The 25724-nt window shown below is 49.0% G+C and overlaps 5 protein-coding genes across 5 annotated transcripts; 4 read left to right on the plus strand and 1 right to left on the minus strand.

Moving 5' to 3' along the window:
* The first annotated feature begins 6133 nt into the window (after positions 1–6133).
* On the plus strand, positions 6134–8333 carry LOC101770741 (probable peroxygenase 5). Its single transcript, XM_004953781.3, has 6 exons — positions 6134–6351; positions 6474–6581; positions 6671–6756; positions 7463–7557; positions 7663–7788; positions 7881–8333. Exons 1-6 carry the CDS (start codon positions 6276–6278, stop codon positions 8044–8046), a joined length of 657 nt encoding a protein of 218 aa, XP_004953838.1. The 5' UTR covers positions 6134–6275; the 3' UTR covers positions 8047–8333.
* A 153-nt stretch (positions 8334–8486) lies between these two features.
* On the plus strand, positions 8487–10248 carry LOC101771133 (cysteine-rich repeat secretory protein 60-like). Its single transcript, XM_004953782.3, has one exon. The coding sequence runs from the start codon at positions 9196–9198 to the stop codon at positions 10003–10005; it is 810 nt and encodes a 269-aa protein (XP_004953839.1). The 5' UTR covers positions 8487–9195; the 3' UTR covers positions 10006–10248.
* Positions 10249–12665: 2417 nt separating this feature from the next.
* Positions 12666–13510, plus strand: LOC101771529. The gene has a single exon (XM_004953783.4). The coding sequence runs from the start codon at positions 12774–12776 to the stop codon at positions 13170–13172; it is 399 nt and encodes a 132-aa protein (XP_004953840.1). The 5' UTR covers positions 12666–12773; the 3' UTR covers positions 13173–13510.
* Positions 13511–16097: 2587 nt separating this feature from the next.
* Positions 16098–19557, plus strand: LOC101771924 (mitochondrial metalloendopeptidase OMA1). The gene is made up of 3 exons (XM_004953784.3): positions 16098–17168; positions 17260–17411; positions 19031–19557. Exons 1-3 carry the CDS (start codon positions 16242–16244, stop codon positions 19278–19280), a joined length of 1329 nt encoding a protein of 442 aa, XP_004953841.1. The 5' UTR covers positions 16098–16241; the 3' UTR covers positions 19281–19557.
* A 2028-nt stretch (positions 19558–21585) lies between these two features.
* Positions 21586–24993, minus strand: LOC101772334 (glutamine synthetase cytosolic isozyme 1-1). The gene is made up of 10 exons (XM_004953785.4): positions 24818–24993; positions 24026–24065; positions 23709–23812; positions 23564–23612; positions 23031–23137; positions 22851–22938; positions 22618–22746; positions 22463–22537; positions 22120–22371; positions 21586–22023 (listed from the first exon to the last, which is right to left on the minus strand). Exons 1-10 carry the CDS (start codon positions 24889–24891, stop codon positions 21871–21873), a joined length of 1071 nt encoding a protein of 356 aa, XP_004953842.1. The 5' UTR covers positions 24892–24993; the 3' UTR covers positions 21586–21870.
* Between the last annotated feature and the right edge of the window lie 731 nt (positions 24994–25724).

A 25724-nucleotide genomic window follows, 5' to 3' on the forward strand; every position in this document is an offset into this window, starting at 1 on the left:
AATTTTATCAATTTTCCACTATTTATCATGCCATTAGCAATATTAAGACAGCAATAAGCATTTAGTTTTTTAAAACAACATCAACACCATAAGTTCCACTAACACAAGTTGTAGATCTGAAACATGCATGTTAAAAGGAAGCTATCAAAGTTGGTTTCACCATTTTTAGAGCACTATATGATTTATAAAGCATTTAATGACCTTTGGACCAATTAAATCATAGCCCCAAATATAAAACAGTAACATGCACAAAAATCATTTTTGAAATAAACTAGACCTCACATGGAATCCAACAAAACAAGAATAATATTTTTAGCATTTTATACATTTTTTTATGCCTTTTCCAAGTTTGCAACAATTTGAAACTAGCTATTTAATTAAAACCAAAATCAACTTCACGTTTAAGCCCCTACGAAAAAAATTTCTTTCTCAGATATGCGCTTCTCTTCACAAGCAAGCCCCTACATCTTGCGCTCAAGCCCCTGGACAAAAACCCACCTCTCACATAAACTCTTAACTTTTCACAAGAACCCCTGAAGTTTATTTTCCCCTTGCAATCGGTCCCTAGCCTTCTTCTACCTCCAGAACGGACACGCACACACACAGGTCTGGTAGGGGCGCACCTGGGCCGGCCGGGGATAGGGGAAAGACGGCACGACGGCGCTAGGGAGAGCAGCATTGCCATGCCGCAAGGCCAAGGGCCTTACCGTCAAGTCGGCGATGGGGGGAAAAGGATGGCGCAGCAGGGGCTCTAGGAATGGTGGCGCGCACTTTGGCTACATGTGCGGGAATGCGTGTGGAAAGTTGCCCAACAAGGAAAACAAACGCGAGCATGATGACCAGGGACTCACCTAAGATCCGTTTGAGCAGTTGATTGAAGACTAGGACAGCCGTAAGATGGGCGTCCACGGCGAGATCAACTGCGATGGGTCCAAGTTTCTGATGGTTGGGGTAAAGCCTATTTTTTGGCGGCTTCTTGGACCACGGGCGACGGGGAGTGGTCGAGGATGTAGCTAAGGGAGTGAGGGAGGTGGAGGTGAGAGTAATTTGGTGGAGGCGGAGGGAGATGGCCAGATTTTGGCCGGCGGTCGGAAGAGTTCGGGAGCTCGGCAATGGGGAAAAGTTTCTATTTTGTAGGAAGGAAACTTGGCGGAGGCAGGAGGCTTGGAGGAGAGGCCGCTTTAAAGGATGGGCGAGATGATAAGGATGACACGGCAAGCTGCCCGGGTATTGGCAGCAAGGGCGAGTGCCGGAGTTCTCTGGCCGCGTGGCGGCGGGGTCATGCCGCCCGAGGCTTTGTCCAACTGGGGGCGAGGAGGGGCGTGGCTCGCAAGGGGCTACACGTGGGCGCTACCGTGGTGGCCAATCCGCGGGTGGGAGCCTTGCTGGCACGGCCGGAGCTGGCCAACGGCCATCCTTGGTGTCTGCACGGCCAATCAGTGACGCCCAGGTGTGGGAGAGAGGAAGAAAATGCAACTGACATATGGGCCCACGATTTTAAAATAAAAGCTCAACTTTCTCCACTCATTTAACAATGCTACACTTGTCCAAAAATTCCCCAAAAATATTCTTTAGAAAGCTAAAATAACAAAGAATACAATGCCACAAAAATCGCTGCAAGAGCTGCTATAGTTTTCACGCAATTGACAAAAGAAAAGAGCCAAAATTGAATTTTAAATTAATTTTAGCACACGCAAACATCCCTGAGAAAAATTTGGTTAAAATATTATAAAATCACCAAATGGTATATCTGTTGGCGCTAGAAATCGGTCAACCGAATCCCCAGCGTCGGACACACGACCCGGGAGAATCTGCTTAACTCCTGTTCGGGTTATTGCCCTGGTGCGGTTCGCGCAGCGTGCCAGCCAATCTGACCTGTTGATTGGCAAGGAAGAATACGTGTCAGTTTCCAAAGGTTGCGATCGGCTAAATTTCCGATCTCGAGAAAGCTTATCAGCGAATCGGCCGATTTGCCGTAATAAAGAAATCGGCTATGAAGCAGCCGATTACTGTAGCAGTGTAGACAAAAAAACTACTGGAGTAATCAACACAATGCTATAGTAACAACACCAGGAATAGATCTAATCGGCTATGTGAAAAATAAGTAAATTAAATAACAAAATATGAGGAAAGCTGAAACTGCCGATTCCTAGCTGGATAACTGGTGATAAAACTAGAAAAACAGGTAAAACCTATGATTCTAGTAAATATCGATAACTAGTGAATAAACTTAAACGAAACGACAGCGATGCGCCCGAAGTTAAAGCTTAGAATTTACTCGATAAACGGAACTTACGAGATCGGCCAGAGGTCAAGTTGATGCAGCCCGGCCAACCCGTATGAACTCGTGAAAAAGAAGAAAGTATTTGGCGAAGTCGCCTGCTTCAAAGTAAGTGCGAGGAGATAGTAGCTTGTTGTATTGATTTGTTTATGATTACAGATCTACAAAGGTGGCTATTTATAGCCCCGTATAGACGACTCCTTATCTGACTAGAACTCTATCCCTAATTCAAATAGAAAACGAATATTTACAAGTATGACTCGTACTAGGTTGGTTATTATACGTTCATGGGCTGACCCCCTCTTCATCCTCATGATCTTTTCCAAGCCCATACCGGCCCAATTATTCCAACCTCCCAATCGGCCGATCTCCTTATCGGCAAAGGGCCACCGATCGGGAACCAAGCGCGTCCGATCCAAAACCCCAAGGGTCAAGCGAGGCGGAATTCTAAAGATTTATCGGCCGATCCTGGACTGTAACATTGGCCGATCCTAGACTGTAGCACCAACCAACCGATCTTTAACTGTAGCGCCACTCGGCCGATTTCCAACTGTCATCCCTGTATCCTGCTGTACCTTCCTATTTCTTCTTCTCCTGACGCCGATTTTACTTGTGCCGAAATCTGGCGTCAACAATATCATATTTAAATAAAATAATATGAGGCACAATTGTATAGAAGAAATTGGGGTTGCTTTACAAGTTTAGTTTTTCAACAATAAACAACCATTAGGTGAACTTAAATAATGCATGGTCAAAATGCTCCATTATAAACAAGTGATGCACATGATGCTTGGTTATGCACAAATGATGTTCATGATGTTCAATAGTGCACAATGATGCTTGTGATGCGTGTCGTGATAAAGGTGTCATGTTTAACGTGTGTTTTCTCACCAAGTTGGAACTATGCGTTTGCATTTTCAAAAATCAAAGTTGGAGTTCAAGGGATATGCTATAACTTTTATAAAGGCCAACAGGTGAAAAGATCGACGGATTTGGAGATAGGATTATGGGAACTTTGACGGGACGCAGATCAAAACTGTTTTTGAATTTGGTCGAAATTTGATGGAATGTCAACCCTGTTTTTAAACACCTTCCATTCATAATCAAGAAAAGTGTTAATTATGAAGGTTGTTCAATTGAAAAGTTCTACCACTTTTATATTGGCCAAAATTTAAGTTCTTATATAAAATTTATTTTTATTTGCTTCCCAAGTGATTATCAACAGAAGTGAGTTTTAACACTTGGCCAAAATCTAAGGTGTTTTTGGATCTTAGCTCTTAACAATTTGGAGTTAGCTTTTATTTGCTCCTTAATTACTTTGTTTATTCTTTGATTTAGTTTCTTAATGACTAGAGCTATCACACCAGTGCGCTGCAACAGCTTGTCGGGAGCCGCCCAGGGTTGTTGCTTTTGCTAGCATGTGCTGAGGGGACGCCATCGGCGCACGTGGTGGTGTCTGGTGGTAGCAAGGATGCCTGCGTTCACCATGAGCGTCCGACAACAAGGCTTGGTGCCTCTTGGGGCACAGCAAGGGCAGTGCTGCCAGGCTGGGGTTCGGGGGCTTCGGCGAAAGCCTTGCCCGTTTGACAGGCCAATGATGGTGGCGCCTGCGGGCGAAAAACAAAGTTTGGAGGAGACGTGGAGGAGGCGTCGGAGGAGGAGACGCGGAAAAGGTGCGGTGGCCCGTGGAGAATAGCAGCGCGGAGAGGGTGCCGGCACGTAGGGCGCGGCGCGGAGGAGGATGACTGCGAGCGAGCGAGCGGAGGTGGAGGTACGGTGATGTGGTATGAGGAGGCGTGGCGGCGACGCCGGCCCGGATGGTCTGCTATGATTGTGGACGGGAGTGCCAAGCTGTAAGCGTGTAGGGGTTGGGATGCTCTAGGCGAAAGCTCGTGCTGGCGTTCTTGTTGGTGGAGATGATGACGACGTCCTAAGGCGTCGTTCTCCCCGTTGGGGACGTCATTTCTGAGCTACAATCCTGTTGCGCGGGGTCCTCTGGGTGAAAACCCTGTCCAGATTCTGGACGAGCGACGACAGCGCCATTGGCATCGTGCCCTCCTTGGAGGCGTCATCTCTAGAGACCCATATTGGTCTGTGGCATTCCTGGTCTATTAGTCATGGACGGCCGCACCCGGGGGTGTCAATTACGCCGCGTGGCAAGCTGGACGGGTGTTGTCGACGCCATGTGGAGGCGATCACATTTGTGGTGGCGGTCAGGGGTTGTCGCATGGTTGTCGGTCGAGGCGACGAGAGTGAGGTGGAGTCCAACGGCGGATGTGGCAAGGTCCCCGCGCGTTGTGTTATCGCGGTGGTGACTGCGAGATTGCCTACGAGAGGTCCGGATTCGGTGGTATCACTCTATCAGGTGGAGTGTGGTGTTGTTGCGGCACGACAGCTGAGGGTCCCGCATGGCGGTGGTCTTCTCGGTGCGGTGCAGTCTGTCTCTATCGGTTCCATGATGGGCCACGCCTGGAGGTTTTGGCGAATTATGTGCGTGTATGTTGGTGGGTGCTGTCGTGGCGAGCGGAGCGGTGAGGTCACGTTGATGTCCCAATCCAACCGGTAGGGTGTGGTAGTTTTTTAGTTGAGTGGCTACCCACGTTGATATCCCAATCTAACCGGTCGAGTTTATTTTATTTTCCCTTTCCTTTTCTATTTATTTTTTAATATAATCGGCAGCTCTCCTACCCGATTTGTTTCAATAATCTTGTGTCAAAAGATTTTTAAAAGAAAATCGTGTCCGGCCGAAATTTCTCATGGCATACACTCGAGAAGGCGGAGTTCATCCGCATCCACACGATCGCAGTACCCCAACTACATGCTACCGCCGCCTCCATTCGGCAGAGACATCTAGCCACTTGCATGTTCTATCGTGGAAGAATTTTTTTGCCGAATTGGATCCACGTCCAACTTTTAAACAAAAAGCGCCGGCCACTTGGTAATCAAACGAACCCTATGCGCGTACGACCAGGTTGGCCTCGACCGAACTCGCTCGCTGCTGCTCGGGCCGCCGGGGCGCGAGGCCACGCCACGCCACGCTGCAGTTGTCGTGCTTGTGGGAAAGGCTCGGGCGCTTGGAGCCGAGTCAGAGTGGGAGATGTTACTGTACAAGATCGCGGTACATGCTGGACCGTGCAAGATCGCTGAGGGCGACGGGCATCGGCGTAGGGGAAGACGAATTAACCTATTTGTTGCTGTATAAGAAAAACCAGTCAATAATAAGCACTTCAATTTTTGTTTTCAATATTTCTGAGCCGACGAGCAAGCAGTCATGCTTGTCTGCCGACAGGAACATCAATTTTTTTTCTATCTTCGTACACTTTTTTCTTGTTTCGAGCAATTATACTTTTTTCTTCGTGCATTTCTTTTTTTTTTCTCTCTCACGCCAATCAAAGTTAGACGCGAATAATATCGAATTTACCATTGTTACATCCTGCATTCGCTCCAGGTATAGTAATCAGTAATTGTTATCTGCTACGTTTGGTAAGTATTCCACACGCAGGGTAAATATCTGCCTTTTTTTTTCCCCAACCACTCGTGACTCGCCGCTAGCTCCATCTTCATCCATCTGCTGGCACTCCAGTTTCGTGCCTCCATCCGGTCGCTTGCACGTTCGCAATTCCGCCGAAGAAATATCCACGAATTTGAACCCACGCCCGTCTGTCCAAAAAATCGCCTGACCAAACCGATTTTTTGTTGTGCACAGTGGCGTCGTTCGAAACTGACTCGTTGCTGGGAGGCGCGAGGCCGCCGCCCGCCGCACGCCACGGCACGGTTGTCCTGGAGTGCGGGTCTGGGCTTGAGTTATCTGCGGCTCCGGCGTGTCCACCTGTATTTAAGGGGCGTCGTGGGGGCACCAGGCACCAGCAACCGGCCAACCAGTACCAGCCGCGCCGCGACCGCCGAGCTGAACAAACCGCCAAGAAGGAAGGGGAGGGGAGAGGGGCCAGTGCGCGCGCGCGGGACAGACAGCATCGAGAGGGAATCGCCGGGGATGGGCGGCGCTCCGCGACGACCGGCGGCGATGGCGGCCGTGCCTTCTTCGCTGCTCCTGTTCGCCGTGCTCTTCGGTGAGTCACTCTGCCTCCGGGCTCCGGCGCATCAGTCGGATTTTGCCGTGCCCGTCTCTGCTTTCCTCCGCTACCCGTTTGCTGAATGGATTCGTGGCGCGTTCCTGGTTTCCGCGGCGAAGTGGGCCGGGCGGCGGCGTACGGAGACGGCGCGACGGCGCTGCACAGGCACGCGGCGTTCTTCGACCGCGACGGCGACGGCGTCGTCACCTTATCGGAGACGTACGGCGGTGAGACCTCTTTGTCCCCTGCTTCACTACGGATCCGTTCATGCTGCGCCTGTGATTCTCGCTCTCAAGTGTTGTCCTTGCATCGGCAGCGTTCCGGGCTCTCGGATTTGGATTTGGCCTGTCCAGCGTCAGCGCGGCCTTCATCAATGGCGCCCTCGGCAGCAAGTGCAGACCTGTAAGGCCCCAACGCAACCCTCCCTTCATTGTTAAGAAAAATATTCAATATTACTTCGTGTATGCTACGTTTCATCCTTTAGTATTTTGGGGTTTGAGGCCCCCAGGTGAAGCTGCTGACTTCACTGAGAAAGAAACGTAGATTCGTGCCGTTTTTAACTTTTTATACTGGCCTAGCCTAGCTACTCCATCAGAGTTCAGATAAGAGAGCAGCATCATTGCAAATTAATCATGGAGTCTGATAAAGATGCGGGTCAAATCACCAAATGCCTCAAGATTCTTTGGAAAATTCCAGTTGCAGACTGTGACAGCACAGGCCTGTTGTTTGCTTGCTTACTACTCACTTGATTATGCCTTGTTTAGTTGCCCTGAATTTGGGTGTCCAAAGTTACTGTTGTAGCACTATAGCACACTGTAGCGTTTCGTTTGTATTTATGAATTATTGTCCAAATATTGACTAATTAGGCTCAAAAGATTCGTCTCGCAAAGTACAACAAAACTGTACAATTAGTTTTTGATTTCGTCTACATTTAGTACTCCATATATGTACCGCAAGTTTGATGTGACGGGGAATCTTCTTTTTGCATAGTGTCAAAACTGGAAGTTTGGGTGGAACTAAACAAGGCCTAGCTAGCTGGCCATTCTACTAGCCCTTACCTTGTGAAGAAAGTATGAAAATGGTGTTGAATCGCTGTGGACAAATGCAGGAAAATGCAACGTCGTCGAAGTTGGACATCTACATCGAGGACATCCAGAACGGGAAGCATGGAAGTGACACAGGCTCATATGACACTGAAGGGAGGTAAGCCAGCCATCGATTCACTGACGGCCGTTTCTGGTTCCAATTCTGAAGAACCAACAGATCGAATGGTCCTTCAGTAGGTTTTCTTACACCGCAATTCTGCAGGTTCATTCCGGAGAAGTTCGAAGAGATATTCGCCAAGCACGCCAAGACCGTCCCAGACGCCCTGACATCGGACGAGATCGACCAGCTGCTCCAAGCGAACAGACAGCCCGGGGACTACGCCGGATGGTAATTTCCCACTCCAAAGTTCACACTCGTCGCAGTCCTGACAGTATTCCTGACTCTCACTGATGAGTGATGAACAAACAAAAAAATTGCAGGGCTGGAGCAGAAGCGGAGTGGAAGATCCTGTACAGCCTCGGCAAGGACAAGGACGGCCTGCTCCACAAGGACGTCGCGCGGAGCGTCTACGACGGGAGCCTCTTCCACAGGCTCGCACCCAACTGGAATTCTCCCGACAAGGAGAAACTGAGACGTGAGAACTGAAGCCGAGAGGAGAGATGGCCATGCCATCTGCGTTCTCTCGCGCTGCCTGCCCGTACAAGCAAACCCGATTAAGATAAGGGCCTGGGCTCTGAACACGCTGTCAAGCAACATGTAATAGCGGTGTGAACGGGTGTGAACGCTTATGAAAGATTAAAGGGAAGTGTGAACGGAATCTGCAGATAGGTCGACGGATGGTTCCGTGCGGTCTGTTTGTTCGTATCCTGGGACCGCGATGGTTCTGTAGTCTGTACATGCAAGTGGCTGCCAATGGATTTGCATGCTTGACATTTGCCGTCCGTGAGGCCGTGATGCTTCATGCTTGTCGCTGTCCTTGTTGCGATCAGAGTACCAAACCCGTTTTGTTCGCTGGAAGGCGGATAGGTCTGTACTCTGTAGCATTATCTTGCCTGGTTGCTGATGGACCTTCCGATCTGCTGCAGGTCGTTACTGTTCAGTTCATCCTGTTCAGATGGCATCTGGCTCATAATCATCTGTGATTGCATTTGGTGGTATTAGCTGGCTAATCGCTTGTACCAAGGCAGTATCAGCTAGTACTAATCATGGCACCAAGCTGGGCTTCTACACACCGTAGTTGTTTAGTCAGCAGCGTGGTTGGCGGGTTCTCTTCTGTCGATGCCGCTGATCACTACTGACAATAAAGAGAGAGAAAAGGGTGCCTTGATGGTAACCCAAGACTCATGTAAACTACTACCTGATTTCCTGAATGTACCAGTCCATCCATTTGAGCAGACTGAACTGAAACGAGAATTATCAACAAAAAAAAAACAGAAACGAGAAGGAGAAACGAGAATTATCATAGGTTCCGGCCCATCACGTGTGTTGGTGTGGTGGTAAACTTGGACCATAAAGACGTATAACTTCTGGGCCTTTCAAAGTCCAAGAGAGCCCACGCAACATTGGCCCAGCCCTTTTCCTTTTGCCCGTCGTACGTATCTCAGCTATCAGTACCCCAATAAGCCCAACCCACCACTGCTCTATTCCATTTCCACGCACGCCGCATCTAAAACCTCTTGCGAATGCGATCCCGGCCAACCTCGGCCGCTCGGTTCGCCATCTCGAATTCTCCCGCAAAGTTCCATCTCAAGCCTGACCCGACAGCGCAACCCGAGCAGGAAAACAAAGCAAAGCATGGCCACGCGCGTCGCCGCAGCAACGCTCCTCCCCGTCGTCCTCTCGCTGCTGCTCCTGCCGCGCACGGACAGCAGCTCCGACGACTACTCGGCGTTCGTGTACGCCGGGTGCTCGCAGGGGCGCTACGCCGCCTCCACCCAGTACGCCTCGGGTGTGGACTCCGTGCTCACCTCGGTCGCCAACAGCGCGCCCTACGCCCCCTACGCCAACTTCACCGCCCCATCGGACTCCTCCCTCGTCGGCCTCTACCAGTGCCGCTCCGACCTCCCGGCCTCCGTCTGCACCGGCTGCGTCCGCTCCGCCATCTCCAGGCTCTCCTCCCTCTGCTCCTGGTCCGCCGGCGGCGCCGTGCAGCTGCGCGCCTGTTTCGTCCGCTACGGGAACGACTCGTTCCTGGGGAAGCAGGACACGGCCGTGCTGTTCAAGAAGTGCGGCGGCACGCCGGGGGACGCCGGCGGGGTGGCCATGCGGGACTCGGCGCTCGGCGCGCTCGTGGCCGCGGCGGCGCCGGAGGGCGGAGGGTACCGCGCCGGGGGATCGGGCGCCGTGCAGGCCATGTCGCAGTGCGTGGGGGACCTCGACGCCAAGGCGTGCTCCGACTGCGTCTCGGCCGCGACCAGGCAGCTCAAGGCCGGGTGCGGCTACGCCACGGCCGGCGAGGTATACCTCGGCAAGTGCTACGCGCGCTTCTGGGCCAACGGCAGCGGAGGCTTCAGCAGCAGCGCCGGCCGGCATGGATTTGGTCTAGTCCACGCGATCGCCACCGGTTTCTTCGCTTCTTTGGTTTATGTCTCACTAGTCATATAGGTTTAGTTCACTAGATGCATCATGATGTTGAAGACTTGAGAAGTAGCTTTGCTGTGTTTTATCATCTTGTATGATTATTGTGCAGTGCAGTTTTTACTCTTGTGCTGAAGGTAAGATGAGGTTCTTGTAGCTTAACTGGGTTCCTGATCAAGTTTGTAACTGTAAAGTTCTGATGTTGTGAGCATGTAACTATACATGCCGAATCCTAAATACATAGGTTTTCGTTGCAGTTTACCATCATCAGTCTGAACATTGTCCATGCCATTCTGTCAGTCGGTAAGTGGTTAGCCTCCTAGGCAATTTTCCTGCAAACATCCGTGCAAATAAGAATTTGCAGCGACTATGGCTATCTATGCAATTTACCAAAGCAAGAAGTTTGGCAAGATCATGATCCTTGATCCCAGTACTCAAATATGATCTCTCATAGACTGTCAATGATGTAGTAGGGCACGAGGCGCGCCAAAGATCATCTTTGCGGTCATCAACCATACCAAACGCTGATATGAAGTCTGAAAACATTCAGATACTATCAGTAGCATGAGCAAGCTTTGCATTGCGACTGCCCCCACAAAACCATAACACAAATGGCGCATGTAAATTCAGTGGTTAGAGAAAACATACGCGCAGTTGTTTATAATGGTCTCTAATGCCAATAATTTGGGCGCTAGGCCATACTGATCCTGTTATGACGACTCATCACACACGCTGTGTTCAAAGGCACTATGTGACAGCAGGCACAAGTGATGAAAAGCGCTTTAGTTTTGTTTGCCTTTATCTTTGCTCTGAGCTTTTTGATGTGGACTCGCTTTACTTCGTGTCACTAAGTCCAGCTAAGCTTTAGTATATCTGAGAGTGGATTCAAATGATTCTGCCTCTGTGTGCTTAGAATTTGAAATTAAGGGATATCTCTCTGGTCCACTGTACGACAGCAGCGTGTTGTTGGTTGCTTTTTTTAAGCTTTTGGCGGTAGCATTGAGCCTCCCTTTCACTGGTTACTAGGCTTGATGCTACTTTGGAAAAAAAAAAGTTTACTTGTTTAAGTGATTAAGTACAATGCTGCTCTCTCATTTCCTGTTTGAGTTTCGAAATTAAAGTGAGCAATATGGAACTATGGAAGAGTAGTTGCCCTCTATCACGAACGACGAAGATGTGTCATGGCACACCAGCAGTAGCTCCATGTACCAACTGACCTGAATCTGCTTCAGAAACAAGAAAAGCTAGCTGGTCTGGTCATCTCTAAGTAGGATCTCCTGCAGTTTACTTTGTTATCCTCCTGCACCATTCTGATCTGCCACTCGCAGGAGTGCAGCTGCATGCACGTAAAGGCCGGTTGCAAGATTTAGTGCGGCAGTTTGTTATGATTGGAACGACCGGCCAGTGGCTTTTGCTCGGGCGCCGCCTTCGCTTTGCCTGTCGTTGCTGTTATCATCCACGGCTCCTTTTGGTATCGTTGTTGGTCAAAAGAATGGGCACCCGCGACGTGCTTCGCCGTGAAAAGCTAAAGGATCGCACGCCGCGGTGCTTCGTGCCAAGACCAGCGTCCATTCTAGCCATGGACAGCCTAGCAAAGCTTGTGCTCGTCTTCAGGGAACTGCGATGTCCTGGGCCCTAGTTTATGGGCAGGCCTGGTGGGGATGAAGATGATGTGTGCGAGAGAAAAAAAGCCCTGCGAAGAGGTTGAATTCTCCCGGCCCGGTCCAAACGCACGGGCACCAGCATTCAGCCCGGTCCAAAATCATCACTGGTAATAATGGAGATGGCATAGCACACACACGATCTGAACTGCAAACCATCATCTCGTTTATTTTTGACAAGATGGCTAACCAGTAACCAGTAACCACCTTCTCGAAGTTCTTGCCATACGACTGAGGTGGTGCTTGATAGCATGTGTTAAAATTAGCAGCGTCACATGTCTAATTAGAAGGATTAAATATGAGCTAATTATAAAATTAATTGTATAAATGGAGTCTAATTCGCGAGATGAATCTATAAACCTAATTAATTCATCATCAGTAAATATTTACTAATTAGATTTAATAGATTCGTCTCGTGAATTAGACTTTCTGTGTGTAATTAGTTTTGTGGTTTGCCACTTGCGATTATTTTTCGTCACACTCACATCTAGCGGCACGACTAGTACTCTCATCATTCTGCTCCTGCAACGTCCAGGTCGACGCACAGGGGCTCTAGAACCATCGAAGAAAACTGCGACCTGGTACGGTCGTGCCTCGATTCCAACCTTCGCTGCGAAGAAAACTTGCCTTTTTCTTTGCTTCGCCCGCTCATCTGCACGACTCATCACCTCAAACAAAAAGAGACAAAAAATATTCTTCCTCCTTCAAAGTTCCAAGACCTCCACGTGTCAGGGTAGGCAAGCTCTGACCGCACATCAGGCCCGTCCACGAGGATCTCAGCGGTCGGCACCAATTTTCGCGTGCCCAGCTGCGCATCCGGCCCTTCCCGTACACCCCATGACTCAGCCACCGGCTTCCTCGAACGTGTCGTCCGTCTAGCACCCATCCAACCTCCCTACACCGCGTCCACAAGAACCTCCACCAACCCTTCCCTTCCCTCGCCATCCTCAGCCCATAGACCCATTCCACGCAGCGACTCACCGATCCACCGCCCTCCTCTCCGCTCCCCTCGCTAAAGCCGAAAAAAATCCCCCCAACACGCATCGCACGCGCACACGCCCTCTCGATCTAGCCCCAAACCCCTTCTCCCCTCCCAACCCCAGATCGGAATCCGGGGGGCTCGATCCGGCACCCATGGCGCTGGAGTGGGTGGTGCTGGGCTACGCGGCGGGCGCGGAGGCGGTGATGCTGCTGCTCCTCACGCTCCCGGGCCTCGACGGCCTCCGCCGGGGGATGGTCTCCGTGGTGCGGAGCGCGCTCAAGCCGATGATGTCGGTGGTGCCCTTCTGCCTCTTCCTGCTCATGGACATCTACTGGAAGTACGAGACGCGCCCCACCTGCGACGACGAGCACGCCTGTACCCCGTCCGAGCACCTCCGCCACCAGAAGTCCATCATGAAGTCGCAACGGAACGCACTCCTCATCGCCGCCGCGCTGCTCCTCTACTGGATCCTCTTCTCCGTCACGTCCCTCGTCGTCAGGCTCCAGCAGCTGCAGCAGCGCGTCGACAAGCTCAAGAAGCGCGACGACTGATCCGTTTTCTGCTGGCGCGGGCGGCATCCCCGTCTCGCTTCCTGGTCTCGTGGCTCTTCATTCCTCCCCTTTAAGTTTGAGTTCCTAGAGGGCATGCCTGGGTTGGCTCCTGCTTTGTTTTGTAGCGTGGATGTTTGAGATCTCAATCGGAACATGAGAGCATGGTAGTACTATCTGCTACAGATCTTATCTGAGTAACTTCTCTGCCTTTATTATGACATAAAACAAGTTAGAACAATTCTCTTGGGAAAATGTGTTGGAAATGCTAATGCTTCATCAGGTTGTTTTGATTGTGTGATCATAGTTAACCTGTTTACCCATGAATTGGAGTTTATTTATCTTAGCTTGTGAGTGATTTGACTTGCATGTTTGAGAAATTCAGCTCAGGGAGGTAATTTGATTGCTTGTGGCTAGTATCTGTATTATCACGATGATCTAGCTCTTTTCAGAAAACAAATTCTGACACATGAAATTTGAGGCCATTGATTCCTCGTTGGATGCAGAGAGATGAAATTTTGCCAATTCGTTTGACTGTTGTATCATCTCTTAAGCTTTGGACTCGTATATGGTTCTTCATAATGTTTAGTTGAACTAAATGGATTTTAGTCAAAGAACGAAGCTTGCCTTTTTCAGTTCCTCATAATGTTGAGTACCTAGGATTGCAGATTCATCAGATTGTAAATAAGGATGAATTAGGTGTGATCATGGTACACGATGGCTCGTGCTATTTTGTTCTATCCAACACTTGATAGAACACAGCTTTCCTTAAATCAGACTGGTTTTTTGGTTGCAACTGTGGTAGTTCGCCCAACCTGAGTTTCTTGATTTTAGTGTAGAGGTGTTTGCCTTGTTTGATAATGATTTGTATTGTCACTGTGTTTGTGGGAAAGTGGCGCATCTACATAGTAAAGCCGGAATTCAGTTCATGTCAGTCCATTTCTTGCTCATCTACATTAAGTAAAGCGGCAGTTCAATTCATGCCTTCATGTAAAGAAGTTTACTGGTGCAATGGATTGGATTGTTTCTAGTTTTCACCATCCAATGTTTGGATACCCCGTGCTAAAGTTTAGCACCTGTCACATTCGCGGATACCCCGTGCTAAAGTTTAGCACCTGTCACATTGAATGTTTGATACTAATTAGGTCTATTAAACATAGACTAATTATAAAAATATCGAAGACTAATTATAAAAATATCGCATCGAATGTAATTAGGTCTATTAAACATAGACTAATTATAAAACTAATTACACAGATGGGGTCTATTAAACATAGACTAATTATAAAAATATCGAAGACTAATTATAAAAATATCGCATCGAATGTAATTAGGTCTATTAAACATAGACTAAAGTCTAATTCGTGAGACGAATCTATTAAGCCTAATTAGTTCATGATTTGACAATGTGTAGTTCATGATTTGACAATGTGGTGCTACAGTGACTATTTGCTAATGATGGATTAATTAGGCTTAATAGATTCGTCACGCGAATTAGCACAGGGGTTCTGCGATTAGTTTTGTAATTAGCTCATGTTTAGTTCAATAGATTCGTCTCGCGAATTAGCACAGGGGTTCTGCGATTAGTTTTGTAATTAGCTCATGTTTAGTCCTTCTAATTAGTACACTGCTAAAGTTTAGCACCTAGTCTCAAACACCCCCTGAGCCATTCAGTGTGTCGCAATATTGCAATATTTCAAAAATAGTTCGGTATCCAAGAAGTTTTGAGGCTCATGGGTTTTCTGGAGTTATTTTGCCCTAGAGTGACCAGTTTTCTGTATGTTCATTTGTCACTCGTCCTGTAGCAGCCCTGAATCATTTGTTCCTTACTGTCTGGGAGCTTTCGCGTTGGGTATGGTTTTTTCTTCTTCTTTGAATAATGATTGTCAAGTTCGTACACAATGGGGCCTGATGGTGGTGAATGATATGATGCGCTGCGAAACTAGACTTGCTCCGGCCTCTGCTGGAAGGACACGTTCTCCAGCTTTTCGTATGGGTGCTCGTTGAAGCACACCTGTGCAATGATATCTTTTGCGGACAATGATCATTTTCTGCGGACAGATGTCTCTTGGTTTGGTCCTAGTTTGGCTCCAACTTTAAACTCCAGTTCAAACTCCAGTCCGACCGAGGATTAAGATGGCTCCAACTCCAGAGTGAAGCTAAGCTAAACACCCCAATACCATAAATGTATGCCATAAGTGTTAATAAATGTTAGTTGGAGCCAGCCAAACACTCCAATTCCGCAAATTTGAGGAGCAATATAACTCATGGAGCTGTAGTTCATTTTCTAATAATAGTCTGTGACACTGTGCTTCGGTATGTCACTGGCTTCATGGTTCATGGCTACGACGAACGATCGACACAAACTTGGACAGTTACTGACATTTCGAGACGTGATAGTCCGGTATCAAAGAGCGAGACTGCCCCAGTGCAACGCAGCCGCCACCATCGTTTTCACGACAAACATGAACAGTGGAATCCCCCCGCCTGGCCGCCACTACTTCTGGTGGGAACAATGATGCAGGCTGTTCCAGAATGCCATATGTTGTCGATAAAGCTAATTCGCGTTCTGATTTTGAAATCCATGGAGTTACAATTCCAATGGACCCGGCAGGCGCCATCCATGCTACAGGTGTAATCCATGGTGCATTGAGATGCATCTCCAGTTTCTCAAGGGGAAGGAACCAACTGTCAGCTCGAGTTTGATCATGCTGACTTTCGCTGGACTGAGTTGCTGCACCGTAATGTCACAAGTGGGCTGGGCGGCACGTCCTCACCATCCAAACCAGAGCCCAATTAGTCTGTGGGCCGCGGGCCATCGATCTCCAAAAAGTAAGGGCTGTGGGCCATGCATCTCGAAAAAGTAGGTATGGGCCTTGCCGACGCTTCTCAGCAAGTCCAGAAGACCCGTGACACGGCGCGCTCTCTCGCCGCCGCCGCCGCCACCTGCTGCCCGCTGCGCCTGCACGGCCATCTGGCAGCTTCTGCAAATCCCAAATCCAAGTCTCCCGCAGCGATCAAACGCCGCCCCGAAAAATCCCCAAAAAAAGAAGGGGAAAATAACACAGCAGCATGAACTGCTTGAGGAACTCGCGTTCCGTCCTCTCGCGACTCCTCCGCCACAGGCCCCACGTAGCCGCGCCGCCTGCTCCGGCGCCGGTTCCGCAGTCGCCGGCCTCTCGGTACTACTCTTTCTACGCCTCCCGCATCCTCCGCCACAAGCCCGCCGTCTCCACACCGCCGCCGCAGTTACCCGGCCCTAGGCACTACTACACCTCCCCGCGGCGGCAGGAGGTCATCCACTTCAGCCGCCGCCGCGGCGGGTCCCGGTGGTACCACGACCAGCGGAAGCTCACCGCGGCGGTCCTCATCACCGGGGGTGGGGCGGTCGCCTTCTACTTCGGCCACCTTGAGGCCGTGCCCTACACCAACCGCACCCACCTCGTCATCCTCTCGCCCAAGCTCGAGCGCCAGCTCGGCGAGTCCCAGTTCGCCGAACTCAAGGAGAAGTTCGGTCCCAAGATCCTGCCCCCGCTCCACCCCGACAGCATCCGCGTCCGCCTCATCGCCTCGGAGATCGTCCGCGCCGTCCACCGTGGCCTCGCCGGCCACCAGCGCTACGACGCCTCCTACGGAGAGGACGCATCGTATGGGTATGGAGATATCTCCGACGACCAGACCATCAAGAACCGCGACGCCGACGCTACTGCCGCGATGCTTGGTGGGTCCCCTCGCAAGAACGCGAGAGCGGCTGCCGCGGCCCAGAGAGACGACGAGGTTCTGGATGACAGGTGGGTCACCGAGAGCCGGTGCCGTGGTAAGGCCCGGGGAGCGCAGCCACAGACGGGTCACCTTGACGGGCTCAATTGGGAGGTGATCGTTGTCAGAGACAACATAGTCAATGCAATGTGCCTTCCCGGTGGCAAGATTGTAGTCTTCACTGGATTGCTAGACAAATTCAGGGCCGATGCGGAGGTTGCCACTGTGATTGGGCATGAGGTATGATTCTTGGATCACGGGCTCATTTGTGATCTTGGATGATCGCAGAGACGTAGAGGATTGGGACTAATGTTGCAGGACATTTTTGTAGGTTGGGCATGCTATTGCAAGGCACGCCGCAGAGCAGATCACAAAGAACATGTGGGTGGCAATCCTACAGATTGTCATCCTGCAGTTCATCTACATGCCAGACTTGATAAATGCAATGTCAACATTACTCCTTAGGCTGCCCTTCTCACGGAGGTATGGCTTCTGCATTTTCCATTGCTCGTTGTGATGCACATTCTGCATGTGATAAGCTGCATGTGTCACTAAATGAGATACTCCCAATCTGCTAAAAGCTGGTAAAAAGGCAAAATTGAGCTTTATAAGTATAACTCGATATTGATATGTGGCATGCCTTTGGGTCCAATCTCCTTAGAGTAGACACACAGAAACTAGTTGAAGCCATCTTATTATGTCAGCTCATCATACCACAGGTCAATGGGCATCTAGGCAAATGTATCAGTTGCCTCTTGACATGACCGGTGTTTTAAATTTTCAAGAACAATGTAAATTGTTATCCTTGTTTGTCAGGTTATGGCCTTTTATGGATAGGCAGAGGGGGCATAGCACAAAATATTTTTTAGATACATTTTTTGTGGCTGGATGCACATACTATTTATGTTTCTAAGAACTAACAGTCTTGTTATTAGTTAAACTCCTTGTGCTTGACACTATCTGAAATGATATCATAACTGCTAATTATTGCCCCAAGAAGGAGGTTGGAGAGAGATCCATCTCGCAGTTTCACACTTCCTTTTATGGATACTCCGTATTGTCTTTTCGCACAAATCTTCAAACGTGTGCCTTCCCTTTTTGTTTTGGGAAGTAATAAGCTTGCCAGTAGGGTATAGAGTATGCTCAGTTGCTTGTGTTGGCATGTCATTGCTTCCAGTCTAACAAGACTGTCTAGAATGATATACTTTTGGCAACCTCTAGGGCTTCATCATCTAGGTATTTACAATATGTACTGTGACAGGTGAGTTGTCCATAAATTTTCTTAGGGCTCAATGCTTTAGAAATTTTTGAAGGATGCGAAAATTGGCCATTTGAAAGATGCGAAAATTGGCCATTTGAAAGATGGGACTAGTGAAGATCCAACCTAGGAGGAACTAGGTGTTTTTTATTAAGAAGAAATAGCGCCCAAATTCAAGTTGAAGAAGACTTGAACCTGTGTGGCATTTACTGATAACGGCAATAGGTTGGACCTGTTTACTTAAGGTTACATCAGTGACCATGACAACAAATTCATCATGTTCCACTTTGAGCATCGGTGAATCGGAATCTTTGTGAGAGGCACTACATATAACTGCTAGTAAAAGGTGACATTGACCTCTATATTTCTTTAGTAAAATGGGAAATTCATTTGCAGAAGTAGATTTTAAATGCTTGTTCCACACATTATGGAACTTAATTCAAAGGGCAACTACTTTTTTTGTTTGGTTACCTTTGCGGTTGTTGCATAGTTTGGTTACCTAAGTACAGCTGAAATGTTGCATCATATGAGTACTGATACGTTTAGTGAGGTGTCCTGAAACAACGCTTCTTCATTGCTAGGAAGTTGCATCAATTATTTATATGGATAGGATAGTTAGCTGCCTTCCACCTTTCCCCTATGATTTGCAGGAGCACATTCTGTCTGTTATCCATCTTTCGGTAGAACCCTTAGTAATTTGTGTCATTTAGCAAAATTGGCTGCTCGGGCGGTTAACCAAGTCCTGTTAGAAGAGTCAAGTCCTGAGGTTGTGTGCTGTTCATTGATCTACCTTGTTGCTTGTTAGAAGCTCTTCTGATCTTGTTTGTTACTCATGCTCCTGTAGGATGGAGATAGAGGCTGACCACATTGGACTCCTGCTACTGGGTGCTGCTGGTTATGATCCACGCGTAGCCCCATCGGTCTATGAGAAACTAGGAAAGATTGGAGGAGATTCAGCACTGAGCAATTACCTCTCAACTCATCCTTCGAGTAAGAAGAGAGCGGAGCTTCTCTCACGAGCCCATGTCATGAACGAGGCACTGGAGTTATACAGGGAAGTTAGTGCAGGTCAAGGCACTGAAGGTTTCCTCTAGATTCTGGGATTCACTCCTCTGCTTGTTCCAAATGCCTGACAAAAAGGCTGGTCATCCTAGCCTCATTAGTGGTGGCCTGTGCATTTTGCATCTGAGTGATTCATGTCTATGCCTGGAAGATGAAAGAATGTGTTTATGTCCCTTGTTATTTTCAGCTGTTCTCTTGCTGAATGGGCCCTCTGCAACACCCTAAACTGGAGCATAGCTGCTTCAATTGTGATTAGGAAAAGGAAACCAAGTATACTATCTCCAGTCATATTTTACTTGACGTTGCAAAGAAAAATATCTCTGGTTCCTTTGGTTGTCTGAAATGGCAACTTGGACCGGAGGTAGTAGTCCATACTGTCAATAATTGTTTGTTGACAGCATCGTCTGATTCGAGCGTCATTTGGTCCATTCGTGCCGATGGCTCAACCTTGAATGATTGCTCTTCGGCACAAGATGACCACACATGTCTTCTTCTGGATTCTTGATGTGCGTAAACTTTAACAAACTTTAACAGTATCAAACTTTAACAGTATCATATCGGATGTTTGATGCTAATGAGAAACTAAATATGAGCTAATTATAAAACTAATTGTAGAATACTGTGCTAATTTGCGAGACGAATCTATTAAACATAATTAATCTATCATTAGTAAATGGTTACTGTAGCACCACATTGTCAAATCATGGACTAATTAGGCTTAATAGATTCGTCTCGCGAATTAGACTCCATCCATGCAATTAGTTTTATAATTAGCCTATATTTAATACTTCTAATTAGCATCAAATATCCGATGTGATTAGTGTTAAACTTTAACGCTTGTTGCCAAACAGGCCCATGTTTCCGTCCTTTGATAAGCTCTTACGAATCGTTTCGTACGCAAATATGACCTGTAGCCAGGATTCCAAAATTGCACGATCATCTGTCAGTACGGGACATGACACCAGTGATGTATTCCGTTCCAGGCATCCATTGCTCAGCTTTCTTGCCGAGATCACACACTGCCAGTGCCAGCAAGCTTTGCTTCAACCGGCGGCATCTGTATACAGTTGAATTTGAATTGAGCAACATCTTTCTTTGTGAAAAGAAGGAGATGGAATCCAGCAACATCTGGTGGCATCATGAATGCTAATACCTATGTTCCTGTCGCTTCCGCCGGAGTTTCTCTCATCAGAGCCGCTGCTTGCTGCCATGTCCACAGTATACTAATGCTTTCCTTGGAAACAGAGTTGTTTATGCTGAAATCAGAGCTAATCCAGGGCTCCAAGACTAGCTTTTGGCGGCACGAAGTGGCGCTTGCTGCTGATCCGTTGCTTTCTCCGCCCGTCGTCCATGGCGACCGATCGTGCCGGCCAATCAGGGCCCTTTCCGGCCGCAAAAGGATGGCTGGCCTTAACCCTGCCTTTGGGCCACTGTTCTACCAAGAACCAACTTGCCCTGCACTACTTTGACTCGGCAACACACAAAAAATGTTGTTGGGAGTTGATGATAGACAAAAAGTTCAGTGGTGAGACGTGCGAGAATGAGATACTGGATGTTTCAGACTTTCAGTGTGCTGTGGGTAGCCCAGATACTGTCAAGCTTTGACCAGGCAGAGAGAGAAAGAGAGGGAGATTAGGGAGAAAACGATGGCGTCGCCGTTCGAGCCGAGCAGTTAAGCTGTGCCCGTACAATGTCGCCGGAGTTGGTGAGGATGCTGTGTATAAGTGCTAGTGCCGGCGGGTCAACTTTGTAAATCAGCGTCAAGAAAAAGGCCGCCCATCCTCTCTTCTTGAGAGTGGTTGGGTTGTTGAGAGCTCGGGCGCTGCGAACGGCATGGCGCATGCTGCTCCTACTATTCGACCAGATGATCCGATCGGGCCAATCGACCAGACGAGTCACAGAGTCAGGAGTGAACAATGATCTAAGGCAGGCCTGATCTGAGAGGAAAATCTGGAGGGCGTAGTTGCCTGTGAGGTTCTCCGTCCGTGCAAGATGACTCCCCTCCCTCTCCACCAACAGATCAAGATTCATGAGTGATCAGCTCGTCCGTCGCCGGAAAATCTAGCAAACCTTTGCGTTAATTGGCCGGTGGTGCTGAATTTTCGGAGAGAAGACGAGTCGCCCGTTCAGAATCTGACCTGTAACAGACCCCACCCTAATCGGCGATGTTAGTGCGGCCACGCACTGCCCGCACTCGCCACAGCAACACGATCGGTTCCTTGTCGCGTCAGCCGTCAGCGACGGGAGGAAGAAAAGCCATGGCCATTGGAGGCGCAGCAAAGCAAAGCCGCTTTTGCGATTAACAATGCACGTAGAAAAGGACGAGCACTCGTGACGCAAGTACTCAAAGGGTACCACCGCTGCGGTACGGCCATTATTGGAGGAGAGAAAGATTACACAAGTGACCACCCATGGGAAGTGGAAAGCATCAAAGCCAACAATTGTTTTTGTTTTGTTCTCGCACAACCCTTCACAGATCATCTAACACTAAATGGGGTAGTAGTAGTAGCAGCTATAGCCATACGGAATGGAACGGAACGGAATCGTTTGGCAAATGCTGTGCCCAGCTCAATGCAATCGCCGGAGGCAGCAGCCATGGCCGCCGCCGAACCAGCAGATACTTCAGGGCTTCCAGATGATGGTGGTCTCGGCGATCATGGAGGTCACCACGTAGGGGTCCATGTTGGACGCCGGCCGGCGGTCCTCGAAGTAGCCCTTGCCGTTCTGCTCCGTCTCCCGGCCCACGCGCACTGACGCGCCACGGTTGGCGACTCCCTGCACCAGACAACACAAAAAAGAGTTGGCATTGGCAAACGCCGGGTTCCCTTCGCTACGGCATATTCAGGCACATTAGGGGGGATGCGGACGTACCCAGCTGAAGGTGTTGATGTCGGCCGTCTCGTGCTTGCCGGTCAGCCGGCGCTCGTTGCCCTCACCGTAGGCGGCGATGTGCTCCTTGTGCCGCAGCTTCAGCTTCTCGATAGCGGCCTTGATCACCTCGTACCCGCCATCGTTCCTCATGGACTTGGTGCTGTAGTTCGTGTGGGCACCGGCACCGTTCCAGTCACCAGGGATGGGCTTGGGGTCGAATGTCACCACCACACCGGCGATCTCGGTGATCCTCTGTAAAGAAGAGGGGACAGATTAGCTCACAGGTGTTTGAAATCTTGCTTGATTTAAGATCATACATAGAGTCGAGAAGTCGCATCCACACCTCAAGAATGTAGCGGGCAACCCACACCTGGTCACCAGCAGAAATGCCGACGGACGGGCCGACTTGGAACTCCCACTGAAATCAGTGTTTGCCAGGTTCAGAAATATGATAACTTCAGGGTACAAAATAAGTTGGCAAGTGTAGTGGTATTTCACCTGTCCTGGCATGACCTCTCCGTTGATGCCACTGATGTTGATGCCGGCATACAGGCAAGCCTTGTAGTGGGAGTCAACTATGTCGCGCCCGAAAGACTTGTCTGCGCCGATACCGCAGTAGTAAGGACCCTAAACACAGACCATTGACATCTGTTAAGTGACACTCCAACAAATGTAGGACCAAATCGATGAAGCAACTCTTAAGCAAGCAAACTAATCAAGTGATAGTACACCTGAGGGCCAGGGAAGCCACCAACAGGCCACCCAAGGGGCCAGTTGGTGTCCTTCTGAAGGAGGGTGTACTCCTGCTCAATACCATACCTGCCATTTGAAAGAACAATTATGGTCAATCGTGCGAAGATCTATCGTTTTGGCTTTCATGATAAATATATATTTGGGATAGATTTGCGTACCAGGGCTCCTCAGCAGAGACCTCAGGGTTGCTGAAGATCTTGGCGGCGTTGTGCCTCTTGTTGGTGGGAATCGGCTCGCCAGCTGGGGTGTAGCAATCGCACATGACCTGCGGGTCAAACGAATTTCAGTGAACGCCTAAAGGTGGCCCCTATTATTAGAGAAGTTGACTAAAGGAAAATTTTGATAGTTAGGTACACTAGTCAATCACAATAATTGCAGCAAAAATAGCTAAGCTTATACAAGTCATCATGTTACATAATTTGCAATTCTGCATAACTAGACAAAGATTCAGAGTTAGACATTGCATCAGGAATCTTTAAGCACTGCATCAAGATAATTCAACCTACACACCAACCACAATAAAAACTAAATTATATTTTACTGTACATCCTGACATCCTGTAGTTTACTTGGAACAAGACAAAGTTCTTCCCCACAGGGATGAACTGATCTGAGTTGGATCAGTGAACTGTAGCAGTATAACACAGGAACATATGGTTCAGATCACTTGGATGATAAAAGTGGAAACTTACAAGGATGTTGTTGCCCTTCCTGAATGGGTCCTTGAAGATAGCCTGCGGGCTGCAGGATGTCACATGCCCAAGAGATAAGGATAACTCCATGTCTGCTAGCAAAACAGAAACGAGGACACGCAAGCACGGCAGCCATGACACTTACTACAGGATGACCTCACTGTCCTCGCCGGGGGCCTGGCCGGTGCTGGAGCCGTCGTAGTTCCACTTGGGCAGCTTGCTGGGATCAGTCACCGGGCCGGAGAGGGTCTGCGCAGCACCAACCAGATCAGTGAGCTTTAATGTTCAAAAGAGATCGATATGGTTTTATTTATTAACAAATAAAAAGGAAAGGAAGTATAGTAGCCAGCTGAGCTCTGATGTATAAGCCAAAGAACAGCTCAGTGGATGACTTCAGAGATAAGTGATAAGTGATGAGTCACAACAAACAGTATCCCGGGGTCCTAGCGCCGGGAATCTTACCCTAGCCTTGCTCCTGAGATCCATGCCAGATCCACCGATCCTGTAACCGAAAAGGAGCCATGCATTAATATAGGGTCAAATCGCTAACAAACTGACCAACTGCTCGCCGTGCTCCTCGGATCAGAGCAATCTAAGACGCGCTTAACAACAATCAAAGCTTGCGGCATCTGGCATCAAGAGGGATCAATTAACGCGTAAAACATAGGATTAGGGAGCCGGCAGATCGGCCGTGGTCAGTGGCACAAGGAAACAGCCGGTGCCGTGAGGGACAAGGTGGTCAGCAGAGACTGCCGCTCCAAAGATCCTCCCCCAACAGGATGAAAAAGAAACGTACAGCAAGTACTTAAGAGTGCATCTCTCTTGAGCATATCCCAAACTGAAGTCAAATATTCATGGGAGAATAAAAAGCGGAAAAAATAACAGATTTTTACTGGAATGAAGGTTGAGCAGATGAAACCAATTGATCATCAACAAGATAAAACAGAGCGGTTGCGCAGGGTGGCAGAGAAGAAGGGGGGGGGGGGGGGGGGGGGTAAATACTAGCACCGATTCAGCCGGCCAGGACGAAAAAGAAGGCAAGAATCTGCAACAATCTATGAGAAGCCCCCATCTCGCAAAAACCCTCCCCAAAGATCGTTCGTTTACACGCGGCGGTCGTCCAGACTCCAGAGCCCTTTCCCTGACGCCTGAACGCCATGAAAAGACGGCCGGAAGCCAGCAAGATCGATTCTTATTTCTGGCCGACGACGCAGAGGGCGCAGCGTGCAGATTAACAAGGAAACGTTGCCGTACCATATGTACTCGGCGATGATCTTCTCGGTGGTGTCGGAGAGGTTGAGGTTGACGAGGTCGGTGAGGCAGGCCATGGCCGGCGGCTGCGGTGGGAACGAGCAGAGGCTGGGAAGGAGGAGGAGGAGGAAGACTGGAAGAGGGAGGAGGTGGTGCGGGATTGAGGCGAAGGGATCGGTGGGGAGGAGGGCGGCTATATAATGGCCGACTACCAGGGAAGGGATGGGATGGGAAACAAGTTGGCGTCCAGCTTCTACCCTTGATCCCAACAAAATACGTATACTATACGCTGCACACGTACGAATACCATAGCGCATCTTACCTGTGGAGCTCCGCGTATATTCTATTCGGTTATTTCTTCGACGCGGTAGGTGCGAGAAGGGGACCATCCCGTACGTCGGCCCAGGTAGCTGACACGTGGGACCAGAGGACGAGGGACCACCTGTCAGTGAGATTCGGATCCGAACGTGGCAGCGGTTGGTGTGGGTAAAATATTGAATTCTGCTCGGGCAGCTTTATCTCCAGCAGTGGTTGATTTGATTATGAGTTCCGAGCATAGGGGGGTAAAAGAAATCTGAAAACTTTTCCAACGACTGGGGATAGTCCAAAAGGGGGCCGGAAATGAATTTTAAAATGTTTTTATATTCAATCATGCTTCCTACCTAAAGCCACCTCATCGGCAACAGCTTTATTACTGTACCTACCAATGGGATTGAAGATTCGAGGTATCTCCATGGGGCCACACTGCCTTGATTGTTCTCTGAATCTGCATGGGCATGCTGCATTCAACATTCATCAGCCAGCTACCATTTCTGACTCCCTCTGGTGTTTCATTGACATATGTGTTAGGACTCCTAAAGTTTTAGCTCCTACCTCCTTTTTAGTGACTAAAGACAATTAATAAGTGGTA

Source organism: Setaria italica, chromosome I (assembly GCF_000263155.2).
Source record: "Setaria italica strain Yugu1 chromosome I, Setaria_italica_v2.0, whole genome shotgun sequence".
Taxonomy (NCBI): domain Eukaryota; kingdom Viridiplantae; phylum Streptophyta; class Magnoliopsida; order Poales; family Poaceae; genus Setaria; species Setaria italica.

Coding starts and splice junctions, on each gene's coding strand:
- LOC101772334 (XM_004953785.4), bottom strand. CDS start 24,891: ATGGCCTGCCTCACCGACCTCGTCAACCTCAACCTCTCCGACACCACC. Junction 23,813..24,025: donor ATCTCAGGAGCAAGGCTAGG/GTAAGATTCCCG, acceptor GGTGCTGCGCAG/ACCCTCTCCGGCCCGGTGAC. Junction 22,747..22,850: donor GTGGCTTCCCTGGCCCTCAG/GTGTACTATCAC, acceptor GTCTGTGTTTAG/GGTCCTTACTACTGCGGTAT.
- LOC101771924 (XM_004953784.3), top strand. CDS start 16,242: ATGAACTGCTTGAGGAACTCGCGTTCCGTCCTCTCGCGACTCCTCCGC. Junction 17,169..17,259: donor CCACTGTGATTGGGCATGAG/GTATGATTCTTG, acceptor ACATTTTTGTAG/GTTGGGCATGCTATTGCAAG. Junction 17,412..19,030: donor AGGCTGCCCTTCTCACGGAG/GTATGGCTTCTG, acceptor ATGCTCCTGTAG/GATGGAGATAGAGGCTGACC.
- LOC101771133 (XM_004953782.3), top strand. CDS start 9,196: ATGGCCACGCGCGTCGCCGCAGCAACGCTCCTCCCCGTCGTCCTCTCG.
- LOC101771529 (XM_004953783.4), top strand. CDS start 12,774: ATGGCGCTGGAGTGGGTGGTGCTGGGCTACGCGGCGGGCGCGGAGGCG.
- LOC101770741 (XM_004953781.3), top strand. CDS start 6,276: ATGGGCGGCGCTCCGCGACGACCGGCGGCGATGGCGGCCGTGCCTTCT. Junction 6,352..6,473: donor CCTGTTCGCCGTGCTCTTCG/GTGAGTCACTCT, acceptor TCCGCGGCGAAG/TGGGCCGGGCGGCGGCGTAC. Junction 6,582..6,670: donor CTTATCGGAGACGTACGGCG/GTGAGACCTCTT, acceptor TTGCATCGGCAG/CGTTCCGGGCTCTCGGATTT.